At 39.4% G+C, this 15,643-nt stretch overlaps 1 protein-coding gene across 1 annotated transcript in view; it reads right to left on the reverse strand.

Annotated features, from left to right (window-relative positions):
- Nucleotides 1-15,643, reverse strand: part of PIK3R1 (phosphoinositide-3-kinase regulatory subunit 1) — a 55,555-nt gene that overhangs the window by 18,791 nt on the left and 21,121 nt on the right. Inside the window, exons 2-6 of the mRNA XM_056847903.1 lie at nucleotides 7,428-7,520; nucleotides 4,185-4,259; nucleotides 2,118-2,249; nucleotides 846-1,047; nucleotides 668-747 (exon numbers count right to left, since the gene is read on the reverse strand). Coding sequence (XP_056703881.1) covers nucleotides 668-747; nucleotides 846-1,047; nucleotides 2,118-2,249; nucleotides 4,185-4,259; nucleotides 7,428-7,520 — 582 coding nt within the window. The remainder of the gene's footprint in view (nucleotides 1-667; nucleotides 748-845; nucleotides 1,048-2,117; nucleotides 2,250-4,184; nucleotides 4,260-7,427; nucleotides 7,521-15,643) is intronic.

The raw sequence follows: 15,643 nt of genomic DNA on the forward strand, positions 1-15,643 counted from the left end.
ATAATAAAGGAGTGCCTACATACATGCAGAGACAACGGGAAGGGAACTTCCAGTATAGCTTTGCAAGAAGGGAAAGCCTGATTGTTGTAGTAAGCAATGCTCGATGTATGCTACTAAAATCTGTCCTGCACAAATTCCTGTGATTTAAATTTAGACACACGTTTCTTGCAGATCACAAACAGAATGAAATGATACATGTATAATTAAAGTATTTCTGAGAAATAATTAGCATTTTGCTTTTTTTCCTAGATCACATATTTTAATTTTGGGTAGGCAGCATAGAAAAGTTCTTCACTCCTGATTCAGTGCTTTATTACAGAACTAGCTACAATATTTTCAAAACCTTTGCTATTCTGCAACGCCAGAGATTCCCCATGACAGCTGTATTGTCAGGTTTGGGCATCAGTATGTCTTGTAGAAATGATATGCCAAGATACCCCTTTAAAAACCCTGCATTGGCCATACTTATATGTTTCAACAGACTACTTGATTTCAGAGGCACAGAAAAATCGAATGCAAAAGGCAAAACCTCAGTTCAAACGAGTAAAAATTGTAATGACAAAGAAAAACATGCCACTAACAAAAGTTCTTTAGAAAAAAAATCATTCCAAAAAACAAATGCATTTGAAGTAGATTAATACGATTTCCAAAATACAGATTTTCTTACCTGGTGCAGGTTGTCTCTCATTCCATTCACTTGCAATTAATAGTTCCAAGATCTTAATGTGGTATTCAGTACCGTCAGAGCTATAAAAATAATTGCCATATGTTACAATAATAAAAGGTATGCTGAATGTGAATTAAATATTCTAGATAATAAATAGAAATATGTACACATGTCTCACCTTGCTACCTGGGACCTGAACAGCAGAGTGCTAAAAATTTCAGCCAATGATCTCGCGTTCAAAAGATTTTTGGTAGAAATCTGACAAAGTCTGGCAAAATGTTTGAGCAGATATTGGAGGGTAAGCCAATACTGTTGAGGTATATTAGATGATCTGATGAGTCTCTTCAGCACCTGAGCAGATTCCTCTGAGTTCTGCCCTTCTGCAAAGAAAGACGTGTATCCTGATAAGCTTGCAATCATACAACTGCTTTAAAACTCAGAACACATCAGTTTTTGAGGAAAAACATTCACTCCTTCAAGAAAGGCACAAGCTGCTGCTTTTTTTAAAGAGCAAAAACTTTAGCGAGCAAAAAAAAAAAGATCAACTCTACAAAAGTCAAATTGAAAGAGAAGAAATACTTCGTAAAAACCACAAAATGTTCAGTGTGTGTTGTTAGACGTCTGTCTTCTGTTTAGTATCACATGATTGGGCAATTCTGAGATGCAGCAGATAAGCCTGAGAGGTGCTGTTCTAGCTTGAAGGTTACCACCAGCGATAATATCCTCTCCCTAGAACTTGCAACTGAATATAAAACTGGTCACTGAAAAGGTCTACAGTCCCACTGCCTGAAATAATTACAAGCAATGAGGTTTATCTGTATGTATTTATTGCATTGTATTTGATAATGGCCAGTGGACTTCAGATTCCTATGCCTAATACATTTACTTTGCAAATGCTGATAAAAGGTTAACAATTAGCTCTTTTTGCACAGAGATGAATCCTTGATTGGTTAAACAGTGTTTGTGCAGATACTGTACTTAGTAAAGTACACCAAGTTCTTAACTTTAACAACCATTTGCACATTATACTTTTAAGGTATACATCTAAAAAAATGTTAAGGTGTACTCCTTATGCGCATACACATTTCACCCATGAGTATAAAGGTCCTGAGAGCTCTAATAATATATCTGAGTTTTACACAAGACTCATCTTTCAGGCATATTAAACTGGGACTCTGTATCATGGCTAATATACTATGCATATTCAGATTTCTATAATCGTAGTCCTAGTCTATTATTTATTAAATGTCTCATCATATTGATTGTATTGACTTACACTGTGCAAGCCACTTACACTTTTGAGTCTTGGTGAGAAAGGTGGACTATAAATATAGTAAACCAATTTTTTAAAAAAATTGTAGCCATACTTGAAATACATTTAATCCCTGTGCTATTGATTCTGACAATTTTTCGTTAGACAATTCTGTGCTGAGCAATATTTTATTCTTACCTTGTGCTGTGGAAATCATTTCATTGTAAACAGATGCTGGAATGACAGGATTTGGCAGGTCCAGAAAGTACCTCTTCAAAGCATCTGATAAAATCTGCAGATCAATGGCATCAAAATCCACTGTCGAAACATCTGGAGAGAAAAGAAAAAACACTATACTTTGCTTTTCAGACCTTTGAAATTTTTCTTCTGTATTTTTATTGACAGGCACAAAGCTTATACTTCAATTTTATTTCAATGTGATATCTGTAGCAAGGCACTCTAATATGTACTTTGCAGATTATTTAAAATGTTTAGAAGACTGTCATAAAAGACATTATATGGGCTTCAGCTTTATAGTGCAATCAATCTAAAAACACTGGCTTATGTCCTACAACTTTGCTCAGCAAAGCCTTTCTCCAGTCTAAGGAACCTTATTTCAATGGAAGTGGTTCTTCCTCTAGTGGAAGAGCCACTTCCCATCAGATCACGGCTGCTTAAGCTGGATAAATGCTTTTCTAGTGATGATGCCAGTTGATAGGACAGGCAGGACATGACAAGTCTACATACTGATGATGGACTGCAGTACATATAGATGGTCCAGCATAGGAGTATATTACTAGACCATTATGTTTCTGAAGTGACCAGATCTCACAAATGTTTTAAACGTCCTTTGGTGCACCCTGGACTCTTGGAATGCTTACCTCTGATTCACGTGGCAATATAAGTAGACCAGTATGGGCCTTGAAAGTTCAAGGTATTTTTAACAGGGCTGCATTTTACATACTAATATTTTGTGTAAACAGTAGGGCAGCAGAACAACTAATGCTAAGGCCAGGGTGAAAAAATGAAGTAGTGGCACTTAAATCAGTAGGATTATACACAACTGTATACATGCATACACTCACACACCTGTGTAAACTGAGCATATGGAATATTAAATTTATTTATTTAATACAGTCCGAGACCAATAAAAATAGAATCAATACAATAATTCAAACTTCCAGAATATCAACTCATGGTAAAAAAAAAAAAAATAGAATCTCAGAATTTTGAAATATCTTATAAAACTTATAGCTAAAAAGCCTAAGCATATGGAATAAATTTCTTAAAACAGATATAATTTTAAGTTCCAAATAGTTATGTAATTCCTAGCAGTGTATAAGTACAATTAGTTTATGTTATGTTCACTAGAGTTTTTGGCTCTCAAATTTTGTACAGTTCATAATTCACTATTATTAGCCCTGTAACATCTGGGAGACTAGGGGGAAAAATCCTAATATTTTAGATTTGTTCACTGAAGAAAAACAGCTGAAGGAAAGCTTTCAGCTGAGTCAGCAAATTAATTCAACAGGACTATTAAGATTCAAACTACTCTTGTCCCATTGACTAAACTGGGTTATAAATGAAACACTGGGTTGTGGAGTGAACCTAAGGCATGGGGATATCTCAGACCATAAATACTGCAAAATGCTGTGACACTGTGAAATAAAAAAAATGTATCATGCAGTCATAAAGACTGTGTTTAAATAAAAATTCACTACACCGGTTTCAGCACCCTTCTTGCTATAAGTTCTTGTTCTGGTAAAAAGGTGTTGTAGTCAATGGCTGCATTCAGACATTACCATAAACTACAATTAAACCCTACACAGCTCACTAAAGGAGCTCTTCAGATCTCAGCCATTAAAAACAGGACATACCAGACAAACATACTCTCAATCTTCGGGCAGGATGCTTCCATGAATTATACTTTGTATCCAGCCAATCAAGTTTCTTCATAGCTAACTTTGTACAAGGGATTTATGGGAAAGCCGGCATATCTCTTATGACCACTGTTGCAAAATTTATAGTTAATTTATTGGACTGTGCGTTCAATTAGAGCCAATACTGTAACTGCATTAGTATACTTTTAAAAGTATTTTATCTAAATGTTTTATGGTTCACATGTAAAAGGGCTTGTTGGATTAAAGAGCACAGTAAAAATATTAACACTGTGAGCCTAAGTATGTGCATCTGAAAGCAAGTCACACTGAAACCTGGCCATTTATAAACATACTTTAGTCGGGGGGGGGGGGAGAACACACTTACCACACTCAGTAATTTGTCTCAATTCCGCAACACTGCTCGACTCTGGTGTTCTGTACAACGTTGAACATTCTAGCCCTTAAAAACAGAAGAGATTGGTCTTATGAAGGAAAGCATCTTCTGACCCTATCTGTATTTTAACCTCACTTAAATATCTTTCTCTAATAGCGTATAAGAGGACTGATTGCTGCTTTGGACAGGCAATCGATCTCCCAGTCCAAATTCTCACCATGGTTTAAACAGTTTAAAAGGGATCATGTCAGAGCTTCATACCTGGTCAGTATCCCCTTCCATAACCTCAGAATAGCTTTTACCTCCCTCCAGTTTCAAACCATGCCAACGGCTTGGATAGCTGGACGTTACTCCCGAACACCATAGGCCTCTCGCCTATGTATTTGTGGGGCTGCTCCAGAGGAGACTTAAATTCCTTGGAGCGATTCTAAAGGGCCTAAATCTTTCTCCAGATCCAGAGAAGCTGCTCTTTCTTCTATCAGACACCAATCCTGGTGTTTCCTACAAAGTGTCACTCTTTGCTTTAGCAGCTAAGAAAATCCGAGCTCAAGCTGTTTTTAATCAAGGAACTTAATATATTTAAATACTAGTTGCTTGTGGGTCAGACTGTTTTAAAATTATTTTATGATATTTTTATGTTATTTTAATGTTTTGTATGGTGGATTGTGATGGCCTTCGGCCACAGACAATAAACTTTACCACTAATAGGAACTAACAAGTGGGGACCTGTGAGGAATTTGTTGGGGGGGGGGAGAGAAGGGAGCCACCACCTCCCAGTCACTGTCACTTGCCTGAAATCTCTCCTGGACAGGTGGATGATCTGCAGATGCGGAAAGGGAAAAAAGGAGAAAGCAGCCTCCATCCAGGCACTGATACTGCCCAATTTTCTTTTCCACAGGTGTGTGTGTGGGGGGGAGACAGGAGAAGGAAGGAGAAAGCATGCCAATGCCTCTTCCTGCCACCTTGTTGCCCTCCCAGCATCTTCTCTGTCCCAGGAGCAGCTACCTTTGCTCTATACCTTCCACCTCCTGGCTGCCACTGCTTGCCCTCCCTCTTTCCCTGCTTGTATGGGATTTTTTTTAAAATCTGCATTCTGGGGGCCAGGTTCAGAATTAGAAGTGTTGGGTGATTCTATCCTCACGTGCATCACAGCAAAATACACTTTCGGAATAGCTTTCCAGGGCAACTGTAGGCTATGCCCTGACATGTTAGTTTTTATGTAGCCCCCCACACTGTTTAATGTACCTGAAGGTAGAGAAAAAAGAGTGGCAGGTTAGTTAAAACCTTCCTCATTTGAAAGCAGGAAGTAGGTACAGGGCCTGAATTTTGTAGCCAGTGATACAAAGCAGTTGCATTGGTAGAGAACTTCTGATGGAGCAACTGCGTGTTTTGAAACAGCAGCTTTAGGTACAGGGGCTACCTGACCTGCCACTTTCTGTTCAAAGGATGTGTTTGATGTTGCTGACATTAAACACTGGCTCCGCTTAAAAGAAACAGCAGGTCCAAATGGCCCATTAAAATGCTGTATTTGCTATCCTCAAAGGTTAGGCAGCCTTACCTGCCAGGATAACAGTGAGAGATTGTAGGAAAAAACGCTACTGAAAACAGAACTCTGTCTCCCAGAGCTGCCAACAATACCCACTAGGGTTGCCAACAACCTAGAGAAAAAATATCCTGCCCCTTTAATAGAGGCTTAATGGGCTGTTACTTACTAGGTGATGTTATTTAACTCTATGGCATCATCTGCGCATTTCCACACATAGGACATTTTTTTCCCTCCAAGCTGTTGGCAACCCTAATGCCCACTCCTGTCTAAACTTCAAAGGTACCGCAACAGCACAAGCCTTTCCCTTTGGGAGGAGGTAATGAATATGAAATACAGAAGGTGCTGGCGTAATGCAAGGAAAGATGCACAATATTCACCTTCGGTTGAAAAATACGTAATACTAGTGCTATGGGGAAAATTCTAAAAGAAATACTTCTAGACAGGTTAATGCGATAGAAGAAAACTTTAAGGGGAAAATGAGTATACTTCCATACATCTGCTTGACAATTTCACAGAATGGGTCTCCTACCTCTGAACTAATGGATTTTAAAGGACCTTAAAAAGCATACATTTCTTCTCCAGCTGTTAGAAGGGGATATCCTTCAATTAGCATGAAGGGCAGAGAAACAGTTCAAGGCAAATTTGGACACAGAGAGATGGACAGCTGAGGGCTTTTTAAAGTGGATTCACTAAAACAGAGGATTCTGTTTTCTCCCAGTGTTCTGCTTGTACATTAATAAAGAGATATTAAAAGGCATCGTAAGTTACCAGAGCTGTCTCTTATCCAAATGAAACCAGGCCCTGATGTACTGCTCAGGACTTCTCACTGCTTGAGGAAGGGGTAATGTATAATATCAAGCAGTTTTCCTCCTCTCTTGGAACAAAGGTTTACCGCTATTGCTTTCAGGGGCAGAAACATTGCTATCTGAAATTAAAACATTTTATTTGTACTAGTGTTTACCAGATTTATACAGTTAAATCCTAAACTACTGTGAGGAGTGAGTTTTGCTGTCATTCCTCTCCCCACTGAACCTCTCACAGCTCCCCCTCCCCTGCCACTTCTTGGTGTCAGGGAGAGACCCTCAGGTATAGCAACAGAATCTGATATGAATTGGGGACCTGCAGCCAAAAAAAACCCTGACAAGAGAATTTCCATGACTTACGCATTAGGTGGGGGAAACAGACAGCTTCTGCAATCTCCCCTTTATGGCTGCAGGCCCTCTCCTTTTCTGAAGGCCTTTCCCCAGCCTTGAAGACCAGTTATTCAGGGGGATTAGAAGGCTTTAGTTTACCTTCTGTAAATGTGTTCCATCCACAGTAGTATATGCCAACTTAGGGTAATATCAAGTCCAGTATGGCTCTACAATCAACTGGTAAACTATACACACTTGACTAAATTTTTCACAAACCCAAACAGATATTAATCAAGCAGCAGATGCATACCCATGGGGTAAGACTGAATTAGATTTGTTTGATTATTCATTGGGAAAATTATAGGAAACTCTGGATTCTATTCTGACATTACTACACAAGCATGTAAGGATTACAAAAGATTAAACAGTAACTGATGAGTTCCTAACATTTATAGCTGCCACTTGCTTTATAAAACATAAATCTCCAAAGATGCTATTTTGAATAATTGAGCACATAGCAAATTAATAGGCCGGCCCTGGTCATCCACTGCCTACCTTTTCTTTCGATGGCTTCCACTAACTTGACAAGGAGCGGCGGGGCATTATCAGGTGGTGAAAACTGTTCAGAAAGATCTGGAAGTGTAAAAGCTGTAAAATACAACAGAAATAGATTAAACGAAACAGTTAAGCTATGGAAGTCATGAGATGTAATGTGGCTGGTTAAATTTTAAACACTGAACAAATTCCCTTTATCCACTGACAAAGTCTATGTAAACAGTTTGCTCATTGGTTCTTACTTTTGTATTAGAATCCTATGTAATAAGTTGGTTTAGGAAAAAAACAAAACAGATTTCACTCCCAAATCTCAAATTTTATTCTCGAAGGCTTTCACGGTCAGAGTTCATTGGTTCTTGTAGGTTATCCGGGCTGTGTAACCGTGGTCTTGGTATTTTGTTTCCTGACGTTTCCCCAGCAGCTGTGGCAGGCATCTTCAGAGGAGTAACACTGAAGGACAGTGTCTCTCAGTGTCAGTTGTGTAGGAAGAGTAATATATAGTCATAAGGGGGTTGGGTTTGAGCTGAGTCATTGTCCTGCAAGGTATTAAAGGTAATGTGCAAATCATTGTCCTGTAAGTATCAAGATAATGTGCTAATGAGGGTGTGGTATGTTAATGTGGAACCATTGTATCCTGAAGTGATCTGTTAACATGTGGAATTCAAGGCTAATCCGCATGGCTATTGTGGACTGTAGTCTTTGTTAGTCTGGAGGTTTTCAGGACAGGAAGCCAAGCCTTATTCATTCTTAAACTCTGTTCTTTTCTGTTAAAGTTGTGCTGATGTTTATGAATTTCAATAGCTTCTCTGTGCAATCTGGCAAAATAGTTGGTAGAATTGTCCAGTCTTTCAGTGTCTTGGAATAAGACCCTGTGTCCTGTTTGGGTCAGTCCATGTTCAGCCACTGCTGATTTCTCAGGTTGGCCAAGTCTGCAGTATCTTTCATGTTCTTTTATCCTTGTTTGTATGCTGCATTGTGTGGTCCCGATGTAAACTTGTCCAAAACTGCAAGGTATACGATATACTCCTGCAGAGGTGAGGGGGTCTCTTTCGTCTTTTGCTGATCATAGCATCTGTTGTATTTTCTTGGTGGGTTTAAACACTGTTTGTATGTTATGTTTTTTTTCCAAAAGTTTTTCCATCCTATCAGTGACTCCTTTAATAAATGGCAAGAATACCTTTCCTATGGGAGACTGTTTTTCCTGAGTTTTCTGATTTTTGTTTGGTTTAATGGCCCTTCTGATTTCATTTCTGGAATAGCCGTTAGTTAGCAGTGCGTGATTTAGATGATTAATTTCTTTCTTGAGAAACTGTGGTTCACAGATCTGGTTAATCAATGAGATTGTGTCTTTTACTGGAACCTTGGTAAAGAGGGATACAACATCAAAACTGACTAATATATCCTGTGGATTGAGTCTCAATCCAGTAAAAGACACAATCTCACTGATTAACCAGATTTTTCTGGAAGATATAACAGCCTTATTTCACCATTGTTTGACAACAAGTTATTTACTATGGGATAAAGAATTTTATGAACAGATTGATGGAGTAGCTATGGGAAGTCCTCTCAGTCCAGTAATAGCAAACGTTTACATGGAATATTTTGAAAAGACAGCATTAGAATCGGCACCTTACAAACCTACAGTCTGGTTCAGGTTCGTGAATGATACATTTACTATTTGGAGCCACGGTGAAGAAAAATTAATGGACTTTCTAAACCATCTCAACAATATCCATCCAAACATTCAGTTTACCATGAAAAAGAAATTGAGGGTAAACTCCCATTTCTTGATACCCTTGTCATCAGTAAAACAAACTTTCAGTTAGGTCACAAGGTCTACCGGAAACCAACTCACACAGATCGCTACTTACACGAAAACTCCAACCACCACCCCCGACAGAAAAGAGGAATAATCAAAACATTAATGGACCGTGCAAGACGGATCTGTGAACCACAGTTTCTCAAGGAAGAAATTAATCATCTAAATCATGCACTGCTAACAAACGGCTATTCCAGAAATGAAATCAGAAGGGCCATTAAACCAAACAAAAATCAGAAAACTCAGGAAAAACAGTCTCCCATAGGAAAGGTATTCTTGCCATTTATTAAAGGAGTCACTGATAGGATGGAAAAACTTTTGAAAAAACAGCCTACAAACAGTGTTTAAACCCACCAAGAAAATACAACAGATGCTACGATCAGCAAAAGACAAAAGAGACCCCCTCACCTCTGCAGGAGTATATCGTATACCTTGCAGTTTTGGACAAGTTTACATCGGGACCACACAACGCAGCATACAAACAAGGATAAAAGAACATGAAAGATACTGCAGACTTGGCCAACCTGAGAAATCAGCAGTGGCTGAACATGGACTGACCCAAACAGGACACAGGGTCTTATTCCAAGACACTGAAAGACTGGACAATTCTACCAACTATTTTGCCAGATTGCACAGAGAAGCTATTGAAATTCATAAACATCAGCACAACTTTAACAGAAAAGAACAGAGTTTAAGAATGAATAAGGCTTGGCTTCCTGTCCTGAAAACCTCCAGACTAACAAAGACTACAGTCCACAATAGCCATGCGGATTAGCCTTGAATTCCACATGTTAACAGATCACTTCAGGATACAATGGTTCCACATTAACATACCACACCCTCATTAGCACATTATCTTGATACTTACAGGACAATGATTTGCACATTACCTTTAATACCTTGCAGGACAATGACACAGCTCAAACCCAACCCCCTTCTGACTATATAACTCTTCCTACACAACTGACACTGAGAGACACTGTCCTTCAGTGTTACTCCTCTGAAGATGCCTGCCACAGCTGCGGGCGAAACATCAGGAAACAAAATACCAAGACCACGGTTACACAGCCCGGATAACCTACAAGAATTCAAGTTTTATGTTTAAACAATTAAAAAAAAACCAAACTGAAAATCTGCCCTAGATATTGTTACCTTTCCTGGCAATGTTACTTTTCCTTTTTATAAAACTCTTTCAATCCACAAATCATCAGAAATATTCTCTTGGGGAGTTAACCAAATGATTTGGCTTCATTGATCTAAACCCTCTCATGGATATGGTGCTAGGCAAATGGAGCATCTCCTGAGGTTGCGTAACCGTGTAATCCAGTCACACCTTTTCCAGCAACCTTTTAACACTGACCCGCCCCCTTTCCCCCACACTCAATGTGACTGATAAGGGATGACTGCTGGGCATGGTACACAGCTCAGCAATAGGATGCTGACCACCTATAGAAGGTGAGACGCTGCATCATTCTTCTATGAAAGACCCATTTGAACTGGGAAGTCTAGAGAGATGGGGCACAAATCCGCAATCGCATGCCCCATCTCATTCTTTGCTGCTCCCAGGTCCTGATGCCCATCTCTATAGGATGCTTAATGCAGGGGTGTTGAACTCAATTGTTAGGAGGGCTGGATATGACATAAATGTCACTTTGCCAGGCCAGACCATGTGTCTTATAAAATTTAATGTGAGGTACCGTAGATATAAATTTTATAGAAGACACAGGCAAAGCCAATTGATATTACTTTTTACTTAAAATAGAAACATGCTTAAAACAATGATATTCTTACAGTATTTTCTTTTATTTAACAGTCTTTGATAATTGACACCTCGAGACTGGGGGAGCTGGTTGCCTTGGCTGGTGAGCCCACAGCAGATTTGCCAACCCAGATCTGGCCTGGGGGGAGGGAGGTGGCTGCCTTGCAGATATAAAAGCCCTCAAGGGGCTGGATCCGGCCCCCAGGCCTTATGTTAGACACCCCGGCTTAATGCATCTTTCACTTCCCATTAACATACAGCATAACTGCTGTTCAACCTTCTCCGCTTCTCTGCCTTTTGGTGCTTGTGTAAAGTCTCTATTGGATTACCTTTACTAACTGGAACTAACTTTACAAACCTTTACTAACTGGAAACTCCCTCAAATTACATGTGCAGTTAGTTTCCTATGGGCAAAGGGAGCAATGCTCTGCATTCTGCCAAGGCCAGCCAACTGCACTGGGCTGGTGACTGACACAGAGAGCCACGGCTATGCTACAAGGTGTTGGCTGATTATACCTCCCAATTTTTATTTACTGGCTTATTTATTGGCTTATGTATTTTTATTTATTTATTTAGAACACTGCCATACCCGGCTTTTCTCTCAACGAAGTAAGGAAAATTCTGATTTCATCTTTCTTTGCTGGCAGAATAGGGGCAAAAGGGCACAGTGAAAGCCTTTTCCATTGCCCGCTTTCTTCCCACTTGGCTTCCCCACAAGTGATTCTGCAAATCAGTGCCTTCCACAAGTGCTACCTTCACACACTCATACATCTCTCGCTTTCTGAAGTTGTGAGCCTGCCTTGCCAGGAGCAGGTTCATATCTTAACTGCAGACTTAATATAGACAACAAACAACAAACAAACAAAAACTTTTATCTGTCTAAAGGACATAGGCAACTGATACCTTCCCACTAAAGACCATTAGCTAAGGTCTGTCCCCTGTCCACTGGTTCAATCTCATTCTCTGCCTCAAAGGTTTCCCACTATGAGCTTCTCCTTTAATGGATTCACCTGTTGCGTCTTTTTTTCTTTCATCCATCCATCCATCCTCCTCATCCCCCAAACTCTCCCACCAAAAGCAGGCCTCCCCTCCTCCCTTCCTTTTATCTGTTTAAAGGACATAGGCACCTTCTTTTGCTGTTTACAAAATCACATTAAAAGCATCCTGCCACAATCAGTGATGGAGTCACAGACTCTAAATCTAAAAGGAGGCTGCAAGGACTTTTTGGGTGTGCTGAGTTGAAGGAGGAACCTCTTTGAAAGGATTCAAAGCATGGTGCAGCCAGTCATCAGTCCAAATATATTATTTGTCAGGACAAAATAATTGTATAAACATTTTAAAGAAGCTGTATTTGTTCCTTGAGAACTGAACTGTTTCAAAACATATCCTCATCTAACCACTGCCAGAAACATCTTGTTTCATAAATAAAAGAAAATGCATTCCAAGTACGTTAATCAGCAGCGAATCAATTAATGTACTGACAACTACATCTTCCCAATACATGGCACATGTGACCATGCATGTAAGGTTTTCCTACAAGAGCAGTAAATACTTGTGCATGAAGTTGTATTTATGAAGGCAAAGATCAAGAGGAATTACATTGCCTCTTACTCCCTCTAGTGGTTCCTACAGCAAAAGCAAAATTATAAATGTCCTCATTCTTCTGAGCCCAGATCTAGAATTTTTCATCAGACATAATCCAGAAATGTCAAATCATGGCTAGGGATTCCATATGCACAATATGTGCTATGTCTCTTTTACTGTCTACTTTCAAACAAAAGCCAGCAGAGTTTTAACGTCCCTGTATACATTTTACTATAACCAGGTAAAACAAAAGTTGTATGTCATGTGAAAAACCAAAACAGGCAAGTGAAATGTTCACAGCATTCAGTGCCCTGGTACCTTAAAACTACACCCCCTTGCCACACATTTAAAAAAAAGACAAAGGTATCTGACCATTCCTCCTAGGGGACAGGCCACCTATATCTCAGAATGGCAGCCTTGGATTTTATTGGTCAATTTTAACTATTTAATGTCTGCTTGGGGAGGGGCATTAGCACTGTATCAGTATGAGCTTCCATGAAACCAGAATATTTCTATATATATATATATAAAAATGCACTGTTAATTTTATAGCATCTCTAAGTATTAAAACATTGTTTCTTACCTTGTTCTAACTATTGTATTTAGCAAAATAATGCAATACAGCATTGAGAATATACTTACAATCAGTTTGCTTTTTGTTGCATACAGTTTATTTTGCTTCATCTAACTTTTTGAATCTAACAAGCATCCCACTTAATTAAAGCTAATTCTAATTAAAACTTAATTAATTTCATTAAAACTAATTAATGAAGAGGTAACATATCTGAGGCCAATTCTTAAGGTTTATATTAAAATTAAACAATTAAAAATGGAATATGATGTAGTGATAAATGAGAAATGCAAATGACCACCAACACTAAAATAATGGTACAGGATGCTATATTACAATATTTTTGAATTGTTAAAAAAAATGACTGCCCCTAGCAGCTAGCTGTACTGTTGTGCAAGTCTCATGTGTCACAATCCCACACCCTTACACTAATTTGGTATTTTCGACAGAAAACTTTACACCTTCGGCAGGAAACTGAAAATTACAGTCACTTAAAGTAAAACAAAGCAAAAAAAAAAAAATCCAAGAAGTGTTAAGCCTGCCAACATTTAACCAGAAGAAGGCCAGGTTTGTTCTGGGCACTTTTAATTTTCAAAATGCTGACATTCTAAAGCAAAAGATTTGGGGGAGGGAGGGAAGTAAGAATTCCAACTTGCAAAGCCAAAACAAGTTCTGAATTCTGGATTAGATGTAACAGAGCAGAGGACTACACACACATCAAAGAATTACAGTCAGAACTGAGCCCTACTTTCAAAATGCCATTTTCAGTGAGCGCATGCATATAACAAAACTTGACAAGACGTTTGCTACCAATACCTGACTTCAAAATTATCTTTTGCTTTGAAGTGTGCTGTAACACAGCACAGAGGGTTGGCGACCCAAGTCCATTCTTCAGAATTTGGGCCACTTTGCAGATTCCTTTGCTGCAATCCAATATCAGTTTTTCACTTAAAGTAATCATATTGCACTTCCCATAAAACAAAGGTTACTTATAGTTTATTTCTTTTAAACCCCACTGTCTCCAAACTGTACACGCTGCTAGAGATGTCTTGGAAAGCTAGCAATGCCTTCTCCAGTAGCCATTAAGCACTTATCCCAGGTTAAGGGAGGCTTCTGATGACATGTCAGAAATGCAGGATTTTCCACAGGTTCTATTTTTACCTCGCCACAGTGATAACCAATCAGATGACTCAGACGTTGTAATTCCCTCCAATCCACATGCTCTTCTCTCTCACTAGTAGAGACAGGCTTGAGCAGCATTTAGCAACAGCAATGTGTGGGAGCCGACAAACATACCTTGGGTCTAAGCTCTGCCAACATAGCTACAAGCTGCAAGATGAAACCAGCACGCAGCTGCACCTTTTGGAGGAGTTCTCAGTAAAAAGAGATATTTCACAGTTATTACCTGGCAAAGACCTATGGAAAGTTAAAGCTGGAAGGTTGCCTCTGCCAGTGTCTGAGCCAAATCTTTCATTACTGCTGGAGGAAGCATGAAAGTGAACAGAACAAAAATTAGAACCTAACCTGCCCTTTGAAATGTAATAAAATATACTGTGGAAAAAAGGCTCGTTTACTAGAAGGTGTACAGGGAGATTATGGGCTAACATTTCCAGTTTAAATCTATCGTTCCATTTCTCCTAGATTTTCAGTGACTCTCACGCACAGCAAGCATGATATGAAATTATTAAATATCCTCTAAGTAAGGTATACCAATGTAAGCATTCAGAATTGGTTTCATAAACACAGAGAAACTCACTTAGGTATATGTGAATGTATTCTTCAAATCCACTGAAAATCAATTGTATTCCATTAGCTGTGCTTTCTTTGTGCCTGTGTGTGTGTGTGTGTGTGTGAAGTGCCGACAAGTCGCTTCCGACTCATGGCGACCCTATGAATCAATGTTCTTTGTGCCTAGCAGGGCACAAAGGCCACTTGCCATCTACCATGTTTCTCATTTCAAGCTACTTTCTTTGGCTCAACAGTTTCAAAACAGTTTTCTCATGCGATAGGGCAAGGGAAGAAGACAAAAGAAAGACACATGAAATAATGACTTTGAGAAAAGCTACAGGAGGGGCCATGGCTCAGTGGGAGACCCTCTGCTCAGCATGCAGAAGGTTCTAGGTTCAATCCTTGGCATTTCCAGTCAAAGGGACTAGGCAAGTAGGTGATCTAAAAGACCTCTGCCTGAGACCCTGGAGTGCCGCTGCCAGTCTGAGTAAGCAATACTGACCTTGATGGGCTGATTCAGTATAAGGCAGCTTCATGTGAAAGTGATTGGATTTACTTTAAAGGAGGGGTTGTGACTCAATGTGACCTGCTTGGCATGCGGAATGTCCCAGGTTCAATCCCTGGCATCTCCAGCTAAAAGGATCAAGAAGGAGGTGAGGTGAAAGACCTTCGCCTGAGGCCCTGGAGAACTGCTGCCAGTCTGAGTAGACAATACTGACTTTGAAGGACCAAAGGTCTGATTCAGTATAAGGCAG

The sequence above is a fragment of the Euleptes europaea genome, chromosome 4 (genome assembly GCF_029931775.1).
Source record: "Euleptes europaea isolate rEulEur1 chromosome 4, rEulEur1.hap1, whole genome shotgun sequence".
NCBI lineage: Eukaryota > Metazoa > Chordata > Lepidosauria > Squamata > Sphaerodactylidae > Euleptes > Euleptes europaea.